Source organism: Gobio gobio (assembly GCF_949357685.1).
Source record: "Gobio gobio genome assembly, chromosome: 20".
NCBI lineage: Eukaryota > Metazoa > Chordata > Actinopteri > Cypriniformes > Gobionidae > Gobio > Gobio gobio.
Window position 1 is genome coordinate 818,396 of NC_137113.1, and position 24,851 is coordinate 843,246.

Consider the following 24,851-nt stretch of genomic DNA (forward strand, 5'->3'; position numbering starts at 1 on the left):
TGTAAGCGTGACGATGAGCTTGTAGTGTAAGCGTGACGATGAGCTCGTAGTGTAAGCGTGACGATGAGCTCGTAGTGTAAGCGTGACGATTGGCTCGTAGTGTAAGCGTGACGATGAGCTTGTAGTGTAAGCGTGACGATGAGCTCGTAGTGTAAGCATGCCGATTGGCTCGTAGTGTAAGCGTGACGATTGGCTCGTAGTGTAAGCGTGACGATGAGCTCGTAGTGTAAGCGTGACGATTAGCTCGTAGTGTAAGCATGCCGATTGGCTCGTAGTGTAAGCGTGACGATTGGCTCGTAGTGTAAGCGTGACGATGAGCTCGTAGTGTAAGCATGCCGATTGGCTCGTAGTGTAAGCGTGACGATTGGCTCGTAGTGTAAGCGTGACGATGAGCTCGTAGTGTAAGCGTGACGATGAGCTCGTAGTGTAAGCGTGACGATTGGCTCGTAGTGTAAGCGTGACGATGAGCTTGTAGTGTAAGCGTGACGATTAGCTCGTAGTGTAAGCATGCCGATTGGCTCGTAGTGTAAGCGTGACGATTGGCTCGTAGTGTAAGCGTGACGATGAGCTCGTAGTGTAAGCGTGACGATTAGCTCGTAGTGTAAGCGTGACGATTAGCTCGTAGTGTAAGCGTGACGATTAGCTCGTAGTGTAAGCGTGACGATGAGTTCGTAGTGTAAGCGTGACGATTAGCTCGTAGTGTAAGCGTGACGATGAGCTCGTAGTGTAAGCGTGACGATTGGTTCGTAGTGTAAGCGTGACGATTAGCTCGTAGTGTAAGCGTGACGATTAGCTCGTAGTGTAAGCGTGACGATTAGCTCGTAGTGTAAGCGTGACGATTAGCTCGTAGTGTAAGCGTGACGATTGGCTCGTAGTGTAAGCGTGACGATTGGCTCGTAGTGTAAGCGTGACGATTGGTTCGTAGTGTAAGCGTGACGATGAGCTCGTAGTGTAAGCGTGACGATTAGCTCGTAGTGTAAGCGTGACGATTAGCTCGTAGTGTAAGCGTGACGATTGGTTCGTAGTGTAAGCGTGACGATTGGCTCGTAGTTTAAGCGTGACGATGAGTTCGTAGTGTAAGCGTGACGATGAGCTCGTAGTGTAAGCGTGACGATGAGCTCGTAGTTTAAGCGTGACGATGAGCTCGTAGTGTAAGCGTGACGATGAGCTCGTAGTGTAAGCGTGACGATGAGCTCGTAGTGTAAGCGTGACGATGAGCTCGTAGTGTAAGCGTGACGATGAGCTCGTAGTGTAAGCGTGACGATTAGCTCGTAGTTTAAGCGTGACGATGAGCTCGTAGTGTAAGCGTGACGATTAGCTCGTAGTTTAAGCGTGACGATGAGCTCGTAGTGTAAGCGTGACGATGAGCTCGTAGTGTAAGCGTGACGATGAGCTCGTAGTGTAAGCGTGACGATGAGCTCGTAGTGTAAGCGTGACGATGAGCTCGTAGTGTAAGCGTGACGATTAGCTCGTAGTTTAAGCGTGACGATGAGCTCGTAGTGTAAGCGTGACGATGAGCTCGTAGTGTAAGCGTGACGATGAGCTCGTAGTGTAAGCGTGACGATGAGTTCGTAGTGTAAGCGTGACGATGAGCTCGTAGTGTAAGCGTGACGATTAGCTCGTAGTTTAAGCGTGACGATGAGCTCGTAGTGTAAGCGTGACGATGAGCTCGTAGTGTAAGCGTGACGATGAGCTCGTAGTGTAAGCGTGACGATGAGCTTGTAGTGTAAGCGTGACGATGAGCTCGTAGTGTAAGCGTGACGATTAGCTCGTAGTTTAAGCGTGACGATGAGCTCGTAGTTTAAGCGTGACGATGAGCTTGTAGTGTAAGCGTGACGATGAGCTCGTAGTTTAAGCGTGACGATGAGCTCGTAGTGTAAGCGTGACGATTGGCTCGTAGTGTAAGCGTGACGATGAGCTCGTAGTTTAAGCGTGACGATGAGCTCGTAGTGTAAGCGTGACGATGAGCTCGTAGTTTAAGCGTGACGATGAGCTTGTAGTGTAAGCGTGACGATGAGCTCGTAGTTTAAGCGTGACGATGAGCTCGTAGTGTAAGCGTGACGATGAGCTCGTAGTTTAAGCGTGACGATGAGCTTGTAGTGTAAGCGTGACGATGAGCTCGTAGTTTAAGCGTGACGATGAGCTTGTAGTGTAAGCGTGACGATGAGCTCGTAGTTTAAGCGTGACGATGAGCTTGTAGTGTAAGCGTGACGATGAGCTCGTAGTGTAAGCGTGACGATTAGCTCGTAGTTTAAGCGTGACGATGAGCTCGTAGTTTAAGCGTGACGATGAGCTTGTAGTGTAAGCGTGACGATGAGCTCGTAGTTTAAGCGTGACGATGAGCTCGTAGTGTAAGCGTGACGATTGGCTCGTAGTGTAAGCGTGACGATGAGCTCGTAGTTTAAGCGTGACGATGAGCTTGTAGTGTAAGCGTGACGATGAGCTCGTAGTTTAAGCGTGACGATGAGCTTGTAGTGTAAGCGTGACGATGAGCTCGTAGTTTAAGCGTGACGATGAGCTTGTAGTGTAAGCGTGACGATGAGCTCGTAGTGTAAGCGTGACGATGAGCTCGTAGTTTAAGCGTGACGATGAGCTTGTAGTGTAAGCGTGACGATGAGCTCGTAGTTTAAGCGTGACGATGAGCTTGTAGTGTAAGCGTGACGATGAGCTCGTAGTGTAAGCGTGACGATTAGCTCGTAGTTTAAGCGTGACGATGAGCTCGTAGTTTAAGCGTGACAATGAGCTTGTAGTGTAAGCGTGACGATGAGCTCGTAGTTTAAGCGTGACGATGAGCTCGTAGTGTAAGCGTGACGATTGGCTCGTAGTTTAAGCGTGACGATGAGCTCGTAGTTTAAGCGTGACAATGAGCTTGTAGTGTAAGCGTGACGATGAGCTCGTAGTGTAAGCGTGACGATTGGCTCGTAGTGTAAGCGTGACGATGAGCTCGTAGTTTAAGCGTGACAATGAGCTTGTAGTGTAAGCGTGACGATGAGCTCGTAGTGTAAGCGTGACGATTGGCTCGTAGTGTAAGCGTGACGATGAGCTCGTAGTGTAAGCGTGACGATTGGCTCGTAGTTTAAGCGTGACGATGAGCTCGTAGTGTAAGCGTGACGATTGGCTCGTAGTGTAAGCGTGACGATGAGCTCGTAGTGTAAGCGTGACGATGAGCTCGTAGTGTAAGCGTGACGATGAGCTCGTAGTTTAAGCGTGACAATGAGCTTGTAGTGTAAGCGTGACGATGAGCTCGTAGTGTAAGCGTGACGATTGGCTCGTAGTGTAAGCGTGACGATGAGCTCGTAGTGTAAGCGTGACGATTGGCTCGTAGTTTAAGCGTGACGATGAGCTCGTAGTGTAAGCGTGACGATTGGCTCGTAGTGTAAGCGTGACGATGAGCTCGTAGTGTAAGCGTGACGATGAGCTCGTAGTGTAAGCGTGACGATTAGCTCGTAGTGTAAGCATGACGATGAGCTCGTAGTGTAAGCGTGACGATTAGCTCGTAGCTCCAGTTTCCCAGCCGCTCGGCTGACGCGTGTGTCCGTGATCTTCAGGTTCTGGACGTCCTGTGTTCTCTGTGTGTGTGTCACGGGGTGGCGGTTCGCTCCAATCAGCACCTGATCTGTGATAATCTGCTGCCCGGCCGGGACCTGCTGCTGCAGACGCGGCTCGTCAATCACGTCAGCAGGTAGGAGAGCGCAGGCACTCACTCACACACACACACACACACACACACACATTCGCTCACTCACTCATCTCTCTCTGTTGCTCATTCAGCATGAGGCCCAATATCTTCCTGGGTGTGAGCGAAGGCTCCGCCCAGTACAGGAAGTGGTATTATGAGCTGATCGTGGACCAGGTGGAGCCGTTTGTGACGGCTGAAGCCACTCACCTGCGGGTGGGCTGGGCCTCCACTCAGGGCTACTGGCCGTACCCGGGCGGAGGAGAGGGCTGGGGCGGGAACGGCGTGGGGGACGACCTCTACTCCTACGGCTTCGATGGCCTTCACCTGTGGGCAGGTGACACACTCCTTCCTGCTCTCTGTGTGATGTTGTTGTGCGATGCTCATGTACGGGTTCATGACAGATTCATGTGTACCTACCATATTTTGTACCCAGAATCAGGCCCGGCTCCAGCTTAGAGATGCAGGGTGGGCCAATTGAAATTCCTGGTGGGCCCAGACTTTTAACATGATTTTTTCCCCCAACAAAACTTAATTTTATAACAAAAGAGGCAGGTCTTGAAAGGAACTCAGGGCTCATTGCAAAGGAGCTTTTTTACAGGTTCATTCGGGTCCAGATTTTGACTTGCCCTGCAAAGATTTGCCCTGGCCCCACCACAAAAAAAGTATTAGTATTTTAATAAATATTAAGACAAGTAAACAGTCAGTACTAAAATAAGAAAAATGAACAAATTACAAGCAGTAGCACAAATAAATAGAATACAGGGCCTTATATGCTACAAATAACCTCAACTACAACATAATTATAGAGTAGCACAAAATACACAAAAATGAAAATATACTTTGAGGTTCCTAGAAAAATTTATATGCAACATGCCTAGCCTAGTCAAAGAGTAAAGAGAAAATTAAAACCCTGAAATAACACTGAACAATAAAGCCAGAGATGAACAGCGTTTTTAAATGTGTCCTCTTACATCAGATCAAAATTTGACATCTTATATCAAAATGTAATGTAACCTTCACCCTTTAAATATTTTGGCCAGTTCAAGAATAATTTATGCAATTTTACATTATTTATTTGATAGAATGAAATGAGCAGTCTCATGTCTATCTTTATATTGTTCAACTGATCGAGGTTGATATGGGCTTTAGAAAGTTGGCTACTTAGTAATAACAAGTAATGGAATGGTTTTTAGAAAGAGAGTAAATGGTAAAGTAATCTAATTACACTGTTGAAGATGTAGCCTGATTAGCCTAGCTAGTAACTAATTAAATGATAGACTACTTTTTAAATCTGAAACTAAAATGGTCATCATGGTGCTGTATTGAGTGAGTTGAATCGCAAAATTGCAAACTTGTGTAGCTTAAATAAATTATTTACTCGTCTGATTCGTTCAAATACGCTGATTCATTGTGGAATAAAACGCAGCGAGAACTCATTAAATAGATTGTTTTTCACACATTCTGGTGACATTTCTGCCCTGATATGGCCTGGAGATGGGAGACAGCATTGAAAACCCTTCAGATCGTATAGTTTAGTGGAAAAAGTCACAGAAACGATCATTCTTAAGAAATGATGCGTGAACATGAGAAGCAAAAGGGAAACGGTTTAAAATAGTCTTAAACTGAAAAAAAGAGACTTAAAACAGGCTTTCTAGTTTCTAAATAACAAGCAGATATTTGATGACAAGCAACCGAAAACCATGATCTGGAGCTGAAATATTGAAATCGGGTATTTGACGTAGGGCCAGGGTGGGCCAAGCTTCTGATTGGGTGGGCCAAGCACACCCTGGCCCCCCCGTGGAGCCGGGCCTGCCCAGAATTGAGCTGACAAAACCTAACTGCGCTGTGATTGGCAGGTTGCGTGGCGCGCTCGGTCAGCTCCCCCAATCAGCACCTGCTGCGGGCCGAGGATGTGGTCAGCTGCTGTCTGGACCTCAGCGCTCCCAGCATCTCCTTCCGCATCAATGGCCAGCCGGTCCAGGGGATGTTCGAGAACTTCAACTCAGACGGACTCTTCTTCCCGGTTGTGTCCTTCTCCGCCGGAGTCAAGTGAGTGCCTTCAGCCCCACCCCCTCTGCCATTGGTCCGTCTGACAGATAGCCCCGCCCTGAACTCAGTTGTGTCATCTGCTGCTTTAACACTAGAACCACCAGGGGGCGCTGTATACCTAAAACCACCAGGGGGCGCTGTATACCTAAAACCACCAGCGGGCGCTGTATACCTAAAACCGCCAGCGGGCGCTGTATACCTAAAACCGCCAGGGGGCGCTGTATACCTAAAACCGCCAGGGGGCGCTGTATATCTAAAACCACCAGCGGGCGCTGTATACCTAAAACCGCCAGCGGGCGCTGTATACCTAAAACCACCAGCGGGCGCTGTATACCTAAAACCGCCAGGGGGCGCTGTATACCTAAAACCGCCAGAGGGCGCTGTATATCTAAAACCACCAGCGGGCGCTGTATACCTAAAACCACCAGCGGGCGCTGTATACCTAAAACCACCAGCGGGCGCTGTATACCTAGAACCACCAGGGGGCGCTGTATACCTAAAACCACCAGCGGGCGCTGTATACCTAAAACCACCAGCGGGCGCTGTATACCTAAAACCACCAGGGGGCGCTGTATATCTAAAACCACCAGGGGGCGCTGTATACCTAAAACCACCAGCGGGCGCTGTATACCTAAAACCACCAGCGGGCGCTGTATACCTAAAACCACCAGCGGGCGCTGTATACCTAAAACCACCAGGGGGCGCTGTATACCTAAAACCACCAGCGGGCGCTGTATACCTAAAACCACCAGCGGGCGCTGTATACCTAAAACCGCCAGGGGGCGCTGTATACCTAAAACCACCAGCGGGCGCTGTATACCTAAAACCACCAGGGGGCGCTGTATACCTAAAACCACCAGCGGGCGCTGTATACCTAAAACCACCAGGGGGCGCTGTATACCTAAAACCGCCAGGGGGCGCTGTATACCTAAAACCACCAGGGGGCGCTGTATACCTAAAACCACCAGGGGGCGCTGTATACCTAAAACCACCAGCGGGCGCTGTATACCTAAAACCACCAGCGGGCGCTGTATACCTAAAACCACCAGGGGGCGCTGTATACCTAAAACCACCAGCGGGCGCTGTATACCTAAAACCACCAGCGGGCGCTGTATACCTAAAACCACCAGGGGGCGCTGTATACCTAAAACCACCAGCGGGCGCTGTATACCGAAAACCACCAGCGGGCGCTGTATACCTAAAACCACCAGCGGGCGCTGTATACCTAAAACCACCAGGGGGCGCTGTATATCTAAAACCACCAGCGGGCGCTGTATACCTAAAACCACCAGGGGGCGCTGTATATCTAAAACCACCAGCGGGCGCTGTATACCTAAAACCACCAGGGGGCGCTGTATATCTAAAACCACCAGGGGGCGCTGTATATCTAAAACCACCAGCGGGCGCTGTATACCTAAAACCACCAGGGGGCGCTGTATATCTAAAACCACCAGCGGGCGCTGTATACCTAAAACCACCAGGGGGCGCTGTATACCTAAAACCACCAGGGGGCGCTGTATACCTAAAACCACCAGCGGGCGCTGTATACCTAAAACCACCAGGGGGCGCTGTATACCTAAAACCACCAGCGGGCGCTGTATACCTAAAACCACCAGGGGGCGCTGTATATCTAAAACCACCAGCGGGCGCTGTATACCTAAAACCACCAGGGGGCGCTGTATATCTAAAACCACCAGCGGGCGCTGTATACCTAAAACCACCAGGGGGCGCTGTATATCTAAAACCACCAGCGGGCGCTGTATACCTAAAACCACCAGGGGGCGCTGTATACCTAAAACCACCAGCGGGCGCTGTATACCTAAAACCACCAGGGGGCGCTGTATATCTAAAACCACCAGGGGGCGCTGTATATCTAAAACCACCAGCGGGCGCTGTATACCTAAAACCACCAGGGGGCGCTGTATACCTAAAACCACCAGCGGGCGCTGTATACCTAAAACCACCAGGGGGCGCTGTATATCTAAAACCACCAGCGGGCGCTGTATACCTAAAACCACCAGGGGGCGCTGTATACCTAAAACCACCAGGGGGCGCTGTATACCTAAAACCACCAGCGGGCGCTGTATACCTAAAACCACCAGGGGGCGCTGTATATCTAAAACCACCAGCGGGCGCTGTATATCTAAAACCACCAGCGGGCGCTGTATACCTAAAACCACCAGCGGGCGCTGTATACCTAAAACCACCAGGGGGCGCTGTATACCTAAAACCACCAGCGGGCGCTGTATACCTAAAACCACCAGGGGGCGCTGTATATCTAAAACCACCAGCGGGCGCTGTATATCTAAAACCACCAGCGGGCGCTGTATACCTAAAACCACCAGGGGGCGCTGTATACCTAAAACCACCAGCGGGCGCTGTATACCTAAAACCACCAGCGGGCGCTGTATACCTAAAACCACCAGGGGGCGCTGTATACCTAAAACCACCAGGGGGCGCTGTATACCTAAAACCACCAGGGGGCGCTGTATACCTAAAACCACCAGGGGGCGCTGTATACCTAAAACCACCAGCGGGCGCTGTATACCTAAAACCACCAGCGGGCGCTGTATACCTAAAACCACCAGGGGGCGCTGTATACCTAAAACCACCAGCGGGCGCTGTATACCTAAAACCACCAGGGGGCGCTGTATATCTAAAACCACCAGCGGGCGCTGTATACCTAAAACCGCATGCGTGAGAATATGAGCAGATCCGGCGTTCGGGAATCCATGAAATGCTCACTTTAGCCCCATTTTGAGAACTACAGCGAGACCTAAAGCACGATCAGTGTAGAATTCAACAGCTGAGATACGCGCGTCTTCCTCTGCTCGTAAACAAATCTCTTCTGGGTCATGTGTCCGAACGCCGGATCTGCTCATATTCTCACGCATGCGTCGTGGAGACACACACGGAAGACAAGAGCAAGCTGGATAAAGGTGTTATTGTGATTTTTTTTTTGCGCACAAAAACTATTGTCGTCGCTTCGTAAGATGATTGTAGAGTCACTGTGGTGAGATGGACTTTGTAACGACGTCTTTAGTGCCTTTTATGGGTCTTGTGAGTGTAAATGTACTGAATGCCAATGGAGGCCTATCTGAAGCCTTTCTCAGCATCAGCTTTACACTAAAATATCTTCATTTGTGTCTGAAGATGAACGGAGGTCTGACGGGTGTCCAACCACATGAGGCTCAGTCATTAATGACAGAATTTACAGTTTTGGGTGAACTAACCCTTTAACGCAGGATGGATTCTGATTGGCTGTCAGTATTTTTCCCCTTCCTCTGGACTGTTCTCTTCAGCGATTGTTATAGTTCATGTAGTTATGGTTGCTTATGGTATCAGATGTTCTCGTGTGAGCGGCTGTTAACGCTTCTCCTCCTCAGAGTGCGCTTCCTGTTGGGCGGTCGTCATGGCGAGTTCAAGTTCCTGCCTCCATCCGGTTATGCTCCGTGTTTCGAGGCGGTTTTACCGCGAGAGAAGCTGAGAGTGGAGCACAGTCAGGAGTATAAGCATGATCACGAGAGAACACGCGACCTCCTCGGACCCACGGTCACGCTATCACAAGGGGCCTTCACGCCAACACCTGTGGACACCAGTCAGGTACACACACACACACACACACACACACACACACACACACACACACACACACACACACACACACACACACACACACACACACACACACACACACACACACACCGCGCCTGCCCCTAAACCAACCCATCACACACACACACACACACACACACACACACACCGCCTGCCCCTAAACCAACCTATCACACACACACACACACACACACACACACCGCGCCTGCCCCTAAACCAACCCATCACACACACACACACACACACACACACACACACACACACACACACACACACACACACACACACACACACACACACACACACTGCCCCTAAACCTACCCATCACACACACACACACACACACACACACACACACACACTGCCCCTAAACCTACCCATCACACACACACACACACACACACACACACACACACACACACACACACACACACACACTGCTCAGTTCACTTTCTGTGAAAAAACCCTCATTCTGTGATTTATAAGCATTTTGAAAAGTGAGGACATGGGGAACGTCCTCATATTTCACCCTCTTTTTGTAATACCCATGTCATTATACACATTTGTGTCCTGATATTTCACAAAAACATGCCCACACACACACACACACAGACACACACACGCACACACACACACACACAGACATGTTTGTTTTTGTGAAATGTGAGGACATTCCATAGGCGTAATGGTTTTAATACCGTACAAACCGTATTTTCTATCCCCTTACACTGACCCTAAACCTACCCATCACACACACACACACACACACACACACACACACACACACACACACACACACACACACACACACACTGCCCCTAAACCTACCCACACACACACACACACACACACACACACACACACACTGCCCCTAAACCTACCCATCACACACACACACACACACACACACACTGCTCAGTTCACTTTCTGTGAAAAAAAACTCATTCTGTGATTTATAAGCATTTTGAAAAGTGAGGACATGGGGAACGTCCTCATATTTCTCCCTCTTTTTGTAATACCCATGTCATTATACACATTTGTGTCCTGATATTTCATAAAAACATGCCCACAGTCACACACACACACACACACACACACACACACAGACACACACACACACACACACACACACACACACACACACACACACTCTCACACTCACACACAGTCACAGACACTCACACACTCACAATCACTCACAGACACTCACACACGCAGGCTCACACTCGCACACACACACACGCTCTCACACACACACTCTCACACACACACACACACACACACACACACACACACTCACACAGACACTCACACGCTCTCACACTCACACAGACACTCACACACTCAAACACACTCTCACACACACACACACCTGCTGTATGATTGAATGAGTTTGTCTGAACTCCTCTGTAGTGTCATGAATACGTTCAGACGTGATGAGTGTGTGTGTGTGTGTGTGTGTGTGTGTGTGTGTGTTTCTGTGTGTAGATCGTGTTGCCGCCACATCTTGAGCGGATCCGAGAGAAACTGGCAGAAAACATCCATGAGCTGTGGGTGATGAACAAGATCGATCTCGGGTGGACCTACGGAACGGTGCGTCAGACACACACACGTCATCCGTGTGTTTCCTCTGTGCTCAATCTGCTCTGATTCTGACACACACATGTGATCCTCTGTGGTGTAGGTGAGAGATGATAATAAGCGGCAGCATCCGTGTCTGGTGGAGTTCTCCAGACTTCCAGAGCAGGAGCGCAGCTACAACCTTCAGATGTCTCAGGAGACGCTCAAGTAAACACGCGTCCCTGCTCATGCTTTACTCCTGCTGGAACTGAAGATCATGCTTCAGTTTTTATTCAATGGCATTTCTTTTGGAGCACACATATAAAAGCATGAATGATGTGTGATCTGATGTGTGTGTGCAGGACTCTTCTGGCTCTGGGCTGTCATGTGGGCGTGGCGGACGAACGGGCGGCAGAGAAAGTCAAAAACCTCAAGCTTTCAGCCAAGTGAGTGTGTGAAACCTGCTCTGAAGCCTCGTTCAGACTCAGTCCAGATCCCACTGGAGTCTGATCTGATGTTTGACTGTCCACACTGTTAATCGCAGCAGTTCGGATTGTGTTTTTCGGCCATTCAGACCATAGATATACATAATAAAGGCTAGATGTCTCGTCCGCGCTGCTGGCCAATGGAGGTCGACGTCCGCACCTGGCGGCCATCTTGTCACAGTCAGCTCGCTCACTCATAACATTGTTTTCATGGGTGCTTGCACTTTTAAAATAACCATAACCTGCTAAATTTTCTACCGATTTCCAAACTGTTTGGTTTGTTATAAACGTCAGAGATGTGGTTATGACACTGCATACTTATGAAAAATTATTCATAATTTGTTCAAGCATCCATAATTTTAGCCACATTAATAACGTTTGTAAGAAACCAAACCATTTGTAAATCCGTCAAGATTTCAGCGAGATAAGAGTATTTGTGTTCAGATCACTCGCCTTACATCAGGAGCCACAGAGCCATGCCTGTGACAAGATGGCCGCCGGTGATGACGTTAGAGACTCCGCTGTAAGACATCTAGCCTTTATTATGGATATCATAATAGACATGCTAAATCTCATCGGATTAGGACTGACAGTCTGAACGAGGCTATCATGTGTCTGGATATCTTTAGATTCTGCTAACTAGCTCTGCTGTAGGGCTTTCTCAGACCCTTTTAAGGCGCTTTCACACACACCTTGTTTGGTCCAGATTTTCTGACTTTTCAGTTTGGTCCGAATCAAAATGACAGATGTGAAACCTCCCCTGACCCCGGGCTGGACCAAACAGACGAAATCTGGTCCGACGAAAAGAGGTTGTCTCGGTCCGGATAAAACTGAACAAAGCTTCGGTTCGGTTCTAGTGGGAAAGAATTTTCTGTATAGTTCGGACTTTCAGAGCATTTACAGGACGTTCCTGTTTATGTTTAAATATTTTAATGTTATTTTTAAACTTCATCTCGGCTACATTGATTATGAAAAGTGAAAAGATGCGCAATATGTCAGAAGACAGAAAGTCAAAAATGATTTTGAAAGAAATTTTGTATGATTGTGCTTAGAAAGCCTTTCTTTAATGTGAATTTCGTTTTGTTTAAATTGTATCTTAATTTTAATCAATGTTTAATCAGATAATTGCCTGGATTAAATAAATAAGAAGCAAATAGTAGCAGACAATAATGGCGGGAGCGATCACATGCTTTACACATGAACTGGAGCGTGTCTCAAATAAACCGAAACTCAGCAGATACTCGTCTCACACACTTGAGAAATATGTGAATATAAAGCTTGAAATGTCCACTTTTAAACAAAACAATTCCAAACGAATTGTAATATTCCAGCAATGCGCACTGTTCAATAGGGGCAACGATATGCGTTCGTTCATTCATTCTTGTCAAAGACGCTGACGTCAGACGCACGTCCGTTTACACACCAATCAGTGTCCAGATGCCCCACATGATGATGACGAGTGGACACGCGTGTGTCAGTTCTTTAGTGCGCCCACATGATGATGACGAGTGGACACGCGTGTGTCAGTTCTTTAGTGCGCTCACATGATGATGACGAGTGGACACGCGTGTGTCAGCTCTTTAGTGCGCCCACATGATGATGACGAGTGGACACGCGTGTGTCAGTTCTTTAGTGCGCTCACATAATGAAGACGAGTGGACACGCGTGTGTCAGTTCTTTAGTGCGCTCGCATAATGAAGACGAGTGGACACGCGTGTGTCAGTTCTTTAGTGCGCCCACATGATGATGACGAGTGGACACGCGTGTGTCAGTTCTTTAGTGCGCTCACATGATGAAGACGAGTGGACACGCGTGTGTCAGTTCTTTAGTGCGCCCACATGATGATGACGAGTGGACACGCGTGTGTCAGTTCTTTAGTGCGCTCACATGATGAAGACGAGTGGACACGCGTGTGTCAGTTCTTTAGTGCGCTCACATGATGAAGACGAGTGGACACGCGTGTGTCAGTTCTTTAGTGCGCTCACATGATGAAGACGAGTGGACACGCGTGTGTCAGTTCTTTAGTGCGCTCGCATAATTGCAATGTGAAACCAAACCAAAACTAACCGAATGTATAAAAAGTATCAAAACATGAACTTCGGTTCGGACCTTGGTGCGGACTTTCAGGTGTGAAAACGCCCTAAGAGTGTGTTTAGTGTTAGTTGATCTAGTGTGTCCCGTACGGGTGGGTTAGCGTGTGTTCTGGTGTCAGATACGAGCTCTCCAGCGGGTATAAACCGGCGCCCATGGACCTGAGCCACATCAAACTGGCGTCGACCCAGGAGGCCATGGTGGACAAACTGGCGGAGAACGCTCACAACGTCTGGGCCAGAGACCGCATTCGGCAGGGCTGGACCTACGGCGTACAGCAGGTCAGTGTGTGTGTGTGTGTGTGTAGTGTGTGTGTGTAGTGTGTGTGCATCACACAGGCTCTGTCCGTTCCAAAATATGCACTGCATGATTAGAATGTTTTAACTACAAAGTCGTAATTAAAAGTGAGAAACTGAACTTTCCTCCTGAGAGTGAAGTCCCGCTGGTGCTCCTCCTCTAGTGTGCCGTATATCGAGTGAAGCGCAAACAAGAACAAATGTAGGCGGGGCTTGAGTGTGTCTGTGGGGAATTGATTGGATTGTTGTGGTTTGCTATTGGTGGATCTCATGTGAGTGACAGGTGGCCCCGCCCTCGTCATCAGAAGAGAGATGAAGTTATTCTGACTCAAGATTATTAACACAATAATCATAAATCATTTACAATAAACACTGCAATATTCCATAAAACACAAAGATGTGATGGTTCTTTAAGCCCTGAGTTGGTGGCGTGTGAGAGAAAACATGTCGTGTAGTAGATGCGTCTGTATTGATGGTAAATTAGTTGAAATAATTTTTTTTACATTCACATAAAAATTGGCATTATTAGGGTTCATTTCATTGGATTGTCAAAAATAGGCTTGAATACTAGAGTTTAACATTGAGTTCAGCAGAAATGAGTGAGATTCAAAAACACTGAGACTATGATGATATGAGAGAGTCACGTCACGCGTGTCTATGAGTGAGATTCAAAAACACTGAGACTATGATGATATGAGAGTCACGTCACGCGTGTCTATGAGTGAGAGTCACGTCACGCGTGTCTATGAGTGAGATTCACGTCACGCGTGTCTATGAGTGAGATTCACGTCACGCGTGTCTATGAGTGAGATTCACGTCACGTGTGTATATGAGTGAGATTCACGTCACGTGTGTCTATGAGTGAGATTCACGTCACGCGTGTCTATGAGTGAGATTCACGTCACGCGTGTCTATGAGTGAGATTCACGTCACGCGTGTCTATGAGTGAGATGCACGTCACGCGTGTCTATGAGTGAGATTCACGTCACGTGTGTATATGAGTGAGATTCACGTCACGCGTGTCTATGAGTGAGATTCACGTCACACGTGTCTATGAGTGAGATTCACGTCACGCGTGTCTATGAGTGAGATTCACGTCACGCGTGTCTATGAGTGAGATTCACGTCATGCATGTCTATGAGTGAGATTCACGTCACGCGTGTCTATGAGTGAGATTCACGTCACGTGTGTATATGAGTGAGATTCACGTCACGCGTGTCTATGAGTGAGATTCACGTCACGCGTGTCTATGAGTGAGATTCACGTCACACGTGTCTATGAGTGAGATTCACGTCACGCGTGTCTATGAGTGAGATTCACGTCACGCGTGTCTATGAGTGAGATTCACGTCACGCGTGTCTATGAGTGAGATTCACGTCATGCATGTCTATGAGTGAGATTCACGTCACGCGTGTCTATGAGTGAGATTCACGTCACGCGTGTCTATGAGTGAGATTCACGTCACGTGTGTATATGAGTGAGATTCACGTCACGCGTGTCTATGAGTGAGATTCACGTCACGCGTGTCTATGAGTGAGATTCACGTCACGCGTGTCTATGAGTGAGATTCACGTCACGCGTGTCTATGAGTGAGATTCACGTCACGCGTGTCTATGAGTGAGATTCACGTCACGCGTGTCTATGAGTGAGAGTCACGTCATGCGTGTCTATGAGTGAGAGTCACGTCACGTGTGTCTATGAGTGAGATTCACGTCACGCGTGTCTATGAGTGAGATTCACGTCACGCGTGTCTATGAGTGAGAGTCACGTCACGCGTGTCTATGAGTGAGATTCACGTCACGTGTGTCTATGAGTGAGATTCACGTCACGCGTGTCTATGAGTGAGATTCACGTCACGCGTGTCTATGAGTGAGATTCACGTCACGCGTGTCTATGAGTGAGATGCACGTCACGCGTGTCTATGAGTGAGATTCACGTCACGCGTGTCTATGAGTGAGATTCACGTCACGCGTGTCTATGAGTGAGAGTCACGTCATGCGTGTCTATGAGTGAGATTCACGTCACGTGTGTCTATGAGTGAGATTCACGTCACGCGTGTCTATGAGTGAGATTCACGTCACGCGTGTCTATGAGTGAGATTCACGTCACGCGTGTCTATGAGTGAGATGCACGTCACGCGTGTCTATGAGTGAGATTCACGTCACGTGTGTATATGAGTGAGATTCACGTCACGCGTGTCTATGAGTGAGATTCACGTCACACGTGTCTATGAGTGAGATTCACGTCACACGTGTCTATGAGTGAGATTCACGTCACGCGTGTCTATGAGTGAGATTCACGTCACGCGTGTCTATGAGTGAGATTCACGTCACACGTGTCTATGAGTGAGATTCACGTCACGCGTGTCTATGAGTGAGATTCACGTCACGCGTGTCTATGAGTGAGATTCACGTCATGCATGTCTATGAGTGAGATTCACGTCACGCGTGTCTATGAGTGAGATTCACGTCACGCGTGTCTATGAGTGAGATTCACGTCACGTGTGTATATGAGTGAGATTCACGTCACGCGTGTCTATGAGTGAGATTCACGTCACGCGTGTCTATGAGTGAGATTCACGTCACGCGTGTCTATGAGTGAGATTCACGTCACGCGTGTCTATGAGTGAGATTCACGTCACGCGTGTCTATGAGTGAGATTCACGTCACGCGTGTCTATGAGTGAGAGTCACGTCATGCGTGTCTATGAGTGAGAGTCACGTCACGTGTGTCTATGAGTGAGATTCACGTCACGCGTGTCTATGAGTGAGATTCACGTCACGCGTGTCTATGAGTGAGAGTCACGTCACGCGTGTCTATGAGTGAGATTCACGTCACGCGTGTCTATGAGTGAGATTCACGTCACGCGTGTCTATGAGTGAGATTCACGTCACGCGTGTCTATGAGTGAGATTCACGTCACGCGTGTCTATGAGTGAGATGCACGTCACGCGTGTCTATGAGTGAGATTCACGTCACGCGTGTCTATGAGTGAGATTCACGTCACGCGTGTCTATGAGTGAGAGTCACGTCATGCGTGTCTATGAGTGAGATTCACGTCACGCGTGTCTATGAGTGAGATTCACGTCACGCGTGTCTATGAGTGAGATTCACGTCACGCGTGTCTATGAGTGAGATTCACGTCACGCGTGTCTATGAGTGAGATGCACGTCACGCGTGTCTATGAGTGAGATTCACGTCACGTGTGTATATGAGTGAGATTCACGTCACGCGTGTCTATGAGTGAGATTCACGTCACACGTGTCTATGAGTGAGATTCACGTCACACGTGTCTATGAGTGAGATTCACGTCACGCGTGTCTATGAGTGAGATTCACGTCACGCGTGTCTATGAGTGAGATTCACGTCACACGTGTCTATGAGTGAGATTCACGTCACGCGTGTCTATGAGTGAGATTCACGTCACGCGTGTCTATGAGTGAGATTCACGTCATGCATGTCTATGAGTGAGATTCACGTCACGCGTGTCTATGAGTGAGATTCACGTCACGCGTGTCTATGAGTGAGATTCACGTCACGTGTGTATATGAGTGAGATTCACGTCACGCGTGTCTATGAGTGAGATTCACGTCACGCGTGTCTATGAGTGAGATTCACGTCACACGTGTCTATGAGTGAGATTCACTTCACGCGTGTCTATGAGTGAGATTCACGTCACGCGTGTCTATGAGTGAGATTCACGTCACGCGTGTCTATGAGTGAGATTCACGTCACGCGTGTCTATGAGTGAGTCACGTCATGCGTGTCTATGAGTGAGATTCACGCCACGCGTGTCTATGAGTGAGATTCACGTCACGCGTGTCTATGAGTGAGATTCACGCCACGCGTGTCTATGAGTGAGATTCACGTCGCGCGTGTCTATGAGTGAGATTCACGTCACGCGTGTCTATGAGTGAGATTCACGTCACGCGTGTCTATGAGTGAGATTCACGTCACGCGTGTCTATGAGTGAGAGTCACGTCATGCGTGTCTATGAGTGAGAGTCACGTCACGTGTGTCTATGAGTGAGATTCACGTCACGCGTGTCTATGAGTGAGATTCACGTCACGCGTGTCTATGAGTGAGAGTCACGTCATGCGTGTCTATGAGTGAGATTCACGTCACGTGTGTCTATGAGTGAGATTCACGTCACGCGTGTCTATGAGTGAGATTCACGTCACGCGTGTCTATGAGTGAGATTCACGTCACGCGTGTCTATGAGTGAGATGCACGTCACGCGTGTCTATGAGTGAGATTCACGTCACGCGTGTCTATGAGTGAGATTCACGTCACGCGTGTCTATGAGTGAGAGTCACGTCATGCGTGTCTATGAGTGAGATTCACGTCACGTGTGTCTATGAGTGAGATTCACGTCACGCGTGTCTATGAGTGAGATTCACGTCACGCGTGTCTATGAGTGAGATTCACGTCACGCGTGTCTATGAGTGAGATGCACGTCACGCGTGTCTATGAGTGAGATTCACGTCACGTGTGTATATGAGTGAGATTCACGTCACGCGTGTCTATGAGTGAGATTCACGTCACGCGTGTCTATGAGTGAGATTCACGTCACACGTGTCTATGAGTGAGATTCACGTCACGCGTGTCTATGAGTGAGATTCACGTCACGCGTGTCTATGAGTGAGATTCACGTCATGCATGTCTATGAGTGAGATTCACGTCACGCGTGTCTATGAGTGAGATTCACGTCACGCGTGTCTATGAGTGAGATTCACGTCACGTGTGTATATGAGTGAGATTCACGTCACGCGTGTCTATGAGTGAGATTCACGTCACGCGTGTCTATGAGTGAGATTCACGTCACACGTGTCTATGAGTGAGATTCACTTCACGCGTGTCTATGAGTGAGATTCACGTCACGCGTGTCTATGAGTGAGATTCACGTCACGCGTGTCTATGAGTGAGATTCACGTCACGCGTGTCTATGAGTGATTCACGTCATGCGTGTCTATGAGTGAGATTCACGACACGCGTGTCTATGAGTGAGATTCACGTCACGCGTGTCTATGAGTGAGATTCACGCCACGCGTGTCTATGAGTGAGATTCACGTCGCGCGTGTCTATGAGTGAGAGTCACGTCATGTGTGTCTATGAGTGAGATTCACGCCACGCGTGTCTATGAGTGAGATTCACGTCGCGCGTGTCTATGAGTGAGAGTCACGTCATGCGTGTCTATAAGTGAGAGTCACGTCACGTGTGTCTATGAGTGAGATTCACGCCACGCGTGTCTATGAGTGAGATTCACGTCACGCGTGTCTATGAGTGAGAGTCACGTCATGCGTGTCTATGAGTGAGATTCACGTCACGCGTGTCTATGAGTGAGATTCACGTCGCGCGTGTCTATGAGTGAGAGTCACGTCATGCGTGTCTATGAGTGAGATTCACGTCACGCGTGTCTATGAGTGAGATTCACGTCGCGCGTGTCTATGAGTGAGATTTACGTCACGCGTGTCTTTGAGTGAAATTCACGTTACGCATGTCTTTGAGTGAGATTCAAACACACTGAGACTATGAAGATATGATAGAGTCACGCGTGTCTATGAGTGAGATTCACGTCACGCGTGTCTCTGTGTGTCTGCAGGACATTAAGAACAGGAGAAACCCTCGCCTCGTTCCATACGTTCTTCTGGACGAGAGGACCAAGAAATCAAACAAGGACAGTCTGCGGGAAGCTGTGCGGACGCTGCTGGGATACGGATACAACCTGGAGGCTCCGGATCAAGACCACGGTACCACCAGTCTACCCACAATGCACCTGTGCACGCCACATCATGTGCGGTCATGTTACATCTATAGCTGGGCTACTATATTTAAGTAAAACTAAAAACATTTATTTCTGCTAGCTGCTACTAAAGTACTAAAAATAAACTATATAGACGAATATAAAGGATATTACTAAAACTTACTTAAGTTACAATAAAAACAGAAAATATTAAAAATCTAAATATTAACAAACTATAAAAGTAATCAATGAAAGTAAAATAATTCCTTGTTGTGTTGATGTATTACACATGAAGTCAAACACAGTCTGACAGACTACAGGAAACACACGTCAGTTCTGAGACCTTCATCCACAACATTCAATTCAAATTTCAATTCAAATTTATTCGTATAGCGCTTTTTCACAATACATATCGTTTCAAAGCAGCTTCACAGAAAATGCATCTACATTAGAATTTAAATTGATTTGTACATGTTATGCATTTCAGAAATGCACATATACAAAGCACACAGATTAGCTAACAATCTATTATTAATCAATATAATAACTATGGCACAGAAATAAGTGAAATAAGAATACATGTTGTTAATGAATAGGTTATATAGATATGAGGAGGGAGAAACATGTGACTATTAGAAAGAAAGCATCACACATCACACAATAAGTGTTTATTTTAATGCACTTCTGGAAATGTATGCAAATGAGTGCATATTTGTCTCAGTTGCATATGTAAACATAAGGAAGCGTGTGTTTGTTTTGCGCAGCGGCTCGAGCGGACACGGGTCATCAGTCTGCCGAGCGCTTCCGGATCTTCCGCGCGGAGAAGACGTACAGCGTGAGCGGAGGGAGGTGGTACTTCGAGCTGGAGGTGGTGACAGCGGGAGAGATGCGGGTGGGCTGGGCGAGACCCGGATGCCTGCCGGACCAGGAGCTGGGATCGGACGAGCAGGCCTTCGTCTTCGACGGATTCAAGGTCATCCTCATAATGGACCCGACTTGAGCTTACCTCATAAACGCTTTAGCTGCACATGACCAAACATGACCAAACATGACCAAAACATGACCAAAACATGACCAAACATGACAAAACATTACCGAAACATGACCAAACATGACCAAAACATGACCAAAAAACATGACCAAAACATGACCAAACATGACAAAACATGACCAAAACATGACCAAAACATGACCAAACATGACAAAATATGACCAAACATGACCAAAACATGACCAAAAAACTTGACCAAACATGACCAAAACATGACCAAACATGAAAAAACATGACCAAAAAACTTGACCAAACATGACCAAAACATGACCAAACATGACAAAAACATGACCAAACATGACCAAAACATGACCAAACATGACAAAACATTACCAAAACATGACCAAACATGACCAAAACATGACCAAAAAACATGACCAAAACATGACAAAACATGACCAAAACATGACCAAACATGACCAAAACATGACCAAAACATGACCAAACATGACAAAATATGACTAAACATGACCAAACATGACCAAAACATGACCAAACATGACAAAACATGACCAAACATGACCAAAACATGACCAAAAAACTTGACCAAACATGACCAAAACATGACCAAACATGACAAAAACATGACCAAACATGACCAAAACATGACCAAAACATGACCAAACATGACCAAATATGACAAAACATAACCAATACATGACCAAACATGACCAAAAAACTTGACCAAACATGACCAAAACATGACCAAAACATGACCAAACATGACCAAAACATGACCAAACATGACCAAAACATGACCAAACATGACCAAATATGACAAAACATTACCAATACATGACCAAAAAACTTGACCAAACATGACCAAAACATGACCAAAACATGACCAAACATGACCAAAACATGACCAAACATGACCAAAACATGACCAAAACATGACCAAACATGACCAAAACATGACCAAACATGACCAAATATGACAAAACATAACCAATACATGACCAAACATGACCAAAAAACTTGACCAAACATGACCAAAACATGACCAAAACATGACCAAACATGACCAAAACATGACCAAACATGACCAAAACATGACCAAACATGACCAAATATGACAAAACATTACCAATACATGACCAAAAAACTTGACCAAACATGACCAAAACATGACCAAGCATGACCAAACATGACCAAAACATGACCAAACATGACAAAAACATGACCAAACATGACCAAAACATGACCAAAACATGACCAAACATGACCAAACATGACCAAACATGACCAAAACATGACCAACACATGATCAAACATGACCAAAACATGACCAAACATGACCAAAACATGACCAAACATGATCAAAACATGACCAAACATGACCAAAACATGACCAAACATGACCAAACATGACCAAACATGACCAAAACATGACCAAACATGACCAAACATGACCAAAAAACTTGACCAAACATGACCAAAACATGACCAAAACATGACCAAACATGACCAAAACATGACCAAACATGACCAAACATGACCAAATATGACAAAACATTACCAATACATGACCAAAAAACTTGACCAAACATGACCAAAACATGACCAAGCATGACCAAACATGACCAAAACATGACCAAACATGACAAAAACATGACCAAACATGACCAAAACATGACCAAAACATGACCAAAACATGATCAAACATGACCAAACATGACCAAAACATGACCAAACATGACCAAAACATGACCAAACATGATCAAAACATGACCAAAACATGACCAAACATGACCAAAACATGACCAACACATGATCAAACATGACCAACACATGACCAAAACATGACCAAAACATGACCAAACATGACCAAACATGACCAAACATGACCAAAACATGACCAAACATGACCAAAACATGACCAAACATGACCAAACATGACCAAACATGACCAAACATGACCAAAACATGACCAAAACATGACCAAACATGACCAAACATGACCAAAACATGACCAAACATGATCAAAACATGACCAAAACATGACCAAAACATGACCAAAACATGACCAAAACATGACCAAACATGACCAAAACATTCTTAGCCAATCATCGGAATAATGAAAATTGCATGTAAATGGGAGAGAAAGGGTTTGTGTCATGTGAACGATTAGCGTCCTCACAGATGTAGAGCGAGTGTGAGTGTGTGTGTGTGTGTGTGTGTGTGTGCAGGCTCAGCGCTGGCACCAGGGGAACGAGCACTTCGGCCGCTCCTGGCAGGCTGCAGATGTTGTGGGCTGTATGGTGGACATGAACGAACGCACCATGATGTTCACGCTCAACGGAGAGGTGCTGCTGGACGACTCCGGCTCCGAACTCGCCTTCAAAGACTTCGAAGTTTGGGACGGTGAGTGACGTGAGAGTGAGTGTGTGTGTGTGTATGAGTGAGTGTGTGTGTATGAGTGAGTTTGTGTGTATGAGTGAGAGAGAGAGAGTGTGTGTGTGTGTGTGTGTGAGTGATGGGTAGGTTTAGGGGCAGTGTGTGTGTGTGTGTGTGTGTGTGTGTGTGTGTGTGTGTGTGATGGGTAGGTTTAGGGGCAGGGGCAGTGTGTGTGTGTGTGTGTGTGTGTGTGTGTGTGTGATGGGTAGGTTTAGGGGCAGGGGCAGTGTGTGTGTGTGTGTGTGTGTGTGTGTGTGTGTGTGTGTGTGTGTGTGTGTGTGTGTGTGTGATGGGTAGGTTTAGGGGCAGGGGCAGTGTGTGTGTGTGTGTGTGTGTGTGTGTGTGTGATGGGTAGGTTTAGGGGCAGGGGCAGTGTGTGTGTGTGTGTGTGTGTGAGTGTGTGTGTGTGTGTGTGTGTGTGTGTGATGGGTAGGTTTAGGGGCAGGGGCAGTGTGTGTGTGTGTGTGTGTGTGTGTGTGTGTGATGGGTAGGTTTAGGGGCAGGGGCAGTGTGTGTGTGTGTGTGTGTTTGTGTGTGTGTGTGTGTGATGGGTAGGTTTAGGGGCAGGGGCAGTGTGTGTGTGTGTGTGTGTGTGTGTGTGTGTGTGTGTGTGTGTGTGTGTGTGTGTGTGTGTGTGTGTGTGTGTGTGTGTGTGTGTGATGGGTAGGTTTAGGGGCAGGGGCAGTGTGTGTGTGTGTGTGTGTGTGTGTGTGTGTGATGGGTAGGTTTAGGGGCAGGGGCAGTGTGTGTGTTTGTGTGTGTGTGTGTGTGTGTGTGTGTGTGATGGTAGGTTTAGGGGCAGGGGCAGTGTGTGTGTGTGTGTGTGTGTGTGTGTGTGATGGGTAGGTTTAGGAGCAGGGGCAGTGTGTGTGTGTGTGTGTGTGTGTGTGTGTGTGTGTGTGTGTGTGTGTGTGTGTGTGTGTGTGTGTGTGTGTGTGTGTGTGTGTGTGTGTGTGTGTGATGGGTAGGTTTAGGAGCAGGGGCAGTGTGTGTGTGTGTGTGTGTGTGTGTGTGTGTGTGTGTGTGTGTGTGTGTGTGTGTGTGTGTGTGTGTGTGTGTGTGTGTGTGTGTGATGGGTAGGTTTAGGGGCAGTGTAAGGGGATAGAAAATACGGTTTGTACGGTATGAAAACCATTACGGCTATGGAATGTCCCCATAAAACATGAAAACCCAACATGTGTGTGTGAGTGAGTCTGTGTGTGTGTGTGTGTGTGTGTGTGTGTGTGTGTGTGTGTGTGAGTGAGAGAGAGTGTCTGTCTGTGTGTGTGTGTGTGTGTGTGTGTGTGTGTGTGTGTGTGTGTGTGTGTGTGTGTGTGTGTGTGTGTGTGTGTGTGTGTGTGTGTGTGAGTGAGAGAGAGTGTCTGTCTGTGTGTGTGTGTGTGTGTGTGTGTGTGTGTGTGTGTGTGTGTGTGTGTGTGTGTGTGTGTGTGTGTGTGTGTGTGTGTGTGTGTGTGTGTGTGTGTGTGAGTGTCACTGAGAATGCATCTGAAGCTAAGCAGACTTGAGGTCTGCTAACACCTACAGAGCTGATTCTGCAAAACACACACAGACTCATTCATACACAGACACATTCACACACACACTTACAGACTTACACACACACACACACACACACACACACACACACACACACACACACACACACTCATGTGCACACGTTGCCTCAGCTCTTCTGTCTGGTAAGGAGTGTGTCCGTGATGTTGCTGTATCATTTGTCATTACGGCTCTTCTCAGAGGAACAGCAGAGATCAGCGCCACCTGCTGACCACACACACACACACACACACACACACATCAGCTGCTACTCACTCTCCGCATGTGTGTGTGCGTCAGCACATCTGGCTCATTCTGGGATGTCAGCAGCATCTCTGCGTCTGTGTGAGAGTC

The 24,851-nt window shown here is 47.4% G+C and overlaps 1 protein-coding gene across 1 annotated transcript in view; it reads left to right on the forward strand.

The window, feature by feature from the left end:
- The window catches only part of ryr2a (ryanodine receptor 2a (cardiac)), a gene marked incomplete at its 3' end in the record, with an annotated part of 227,705 nt that overhangs the window by 69,535 nt on the left and 133,319 nt on the right, over positions 1-24,851 (forward strand). Inside the window, exons 19-29 of the mRNA XM_079845576.1 lie at positions 3,549-3,682; positions 3,772-4,013; positions 5,536-5,728; positions 9,115-9,331; positions 10,832-10,936; positions 11,028-11,131; positions 11,266-11,349; positions 13,601-13,760; positions 19,376-19,523; positions 20,281-20,489; positions 22,757-22,931. Coding sequence (XP_079701702.1) covers positions 3,549-3,682; positions 3,772-4,013; positions 5,536-5,728; positions 9,115-9,331; positions 10,832-10,936; positions 11,028-11,131; positions 11,266-11,349; positions 13,601-13,760; positions 19,376-19,523; positions 20,281-20,489; positions 22,757-22,931 — 1,771 coding nt within the window. The remainder of the gene's footprint in view (positions 1-3,548; positions 3,683-3,771; positions 4,014-5,535; positions 5,729-9,114; positions 9,332-10,831; positions 10,937-11,027; positions 11,132-11,265; positions 11,350-13,600; positions 13,761-19,375; positions 19,524-20,280; positions 20,490-22,756; positions 22,932-24,851) is intronic.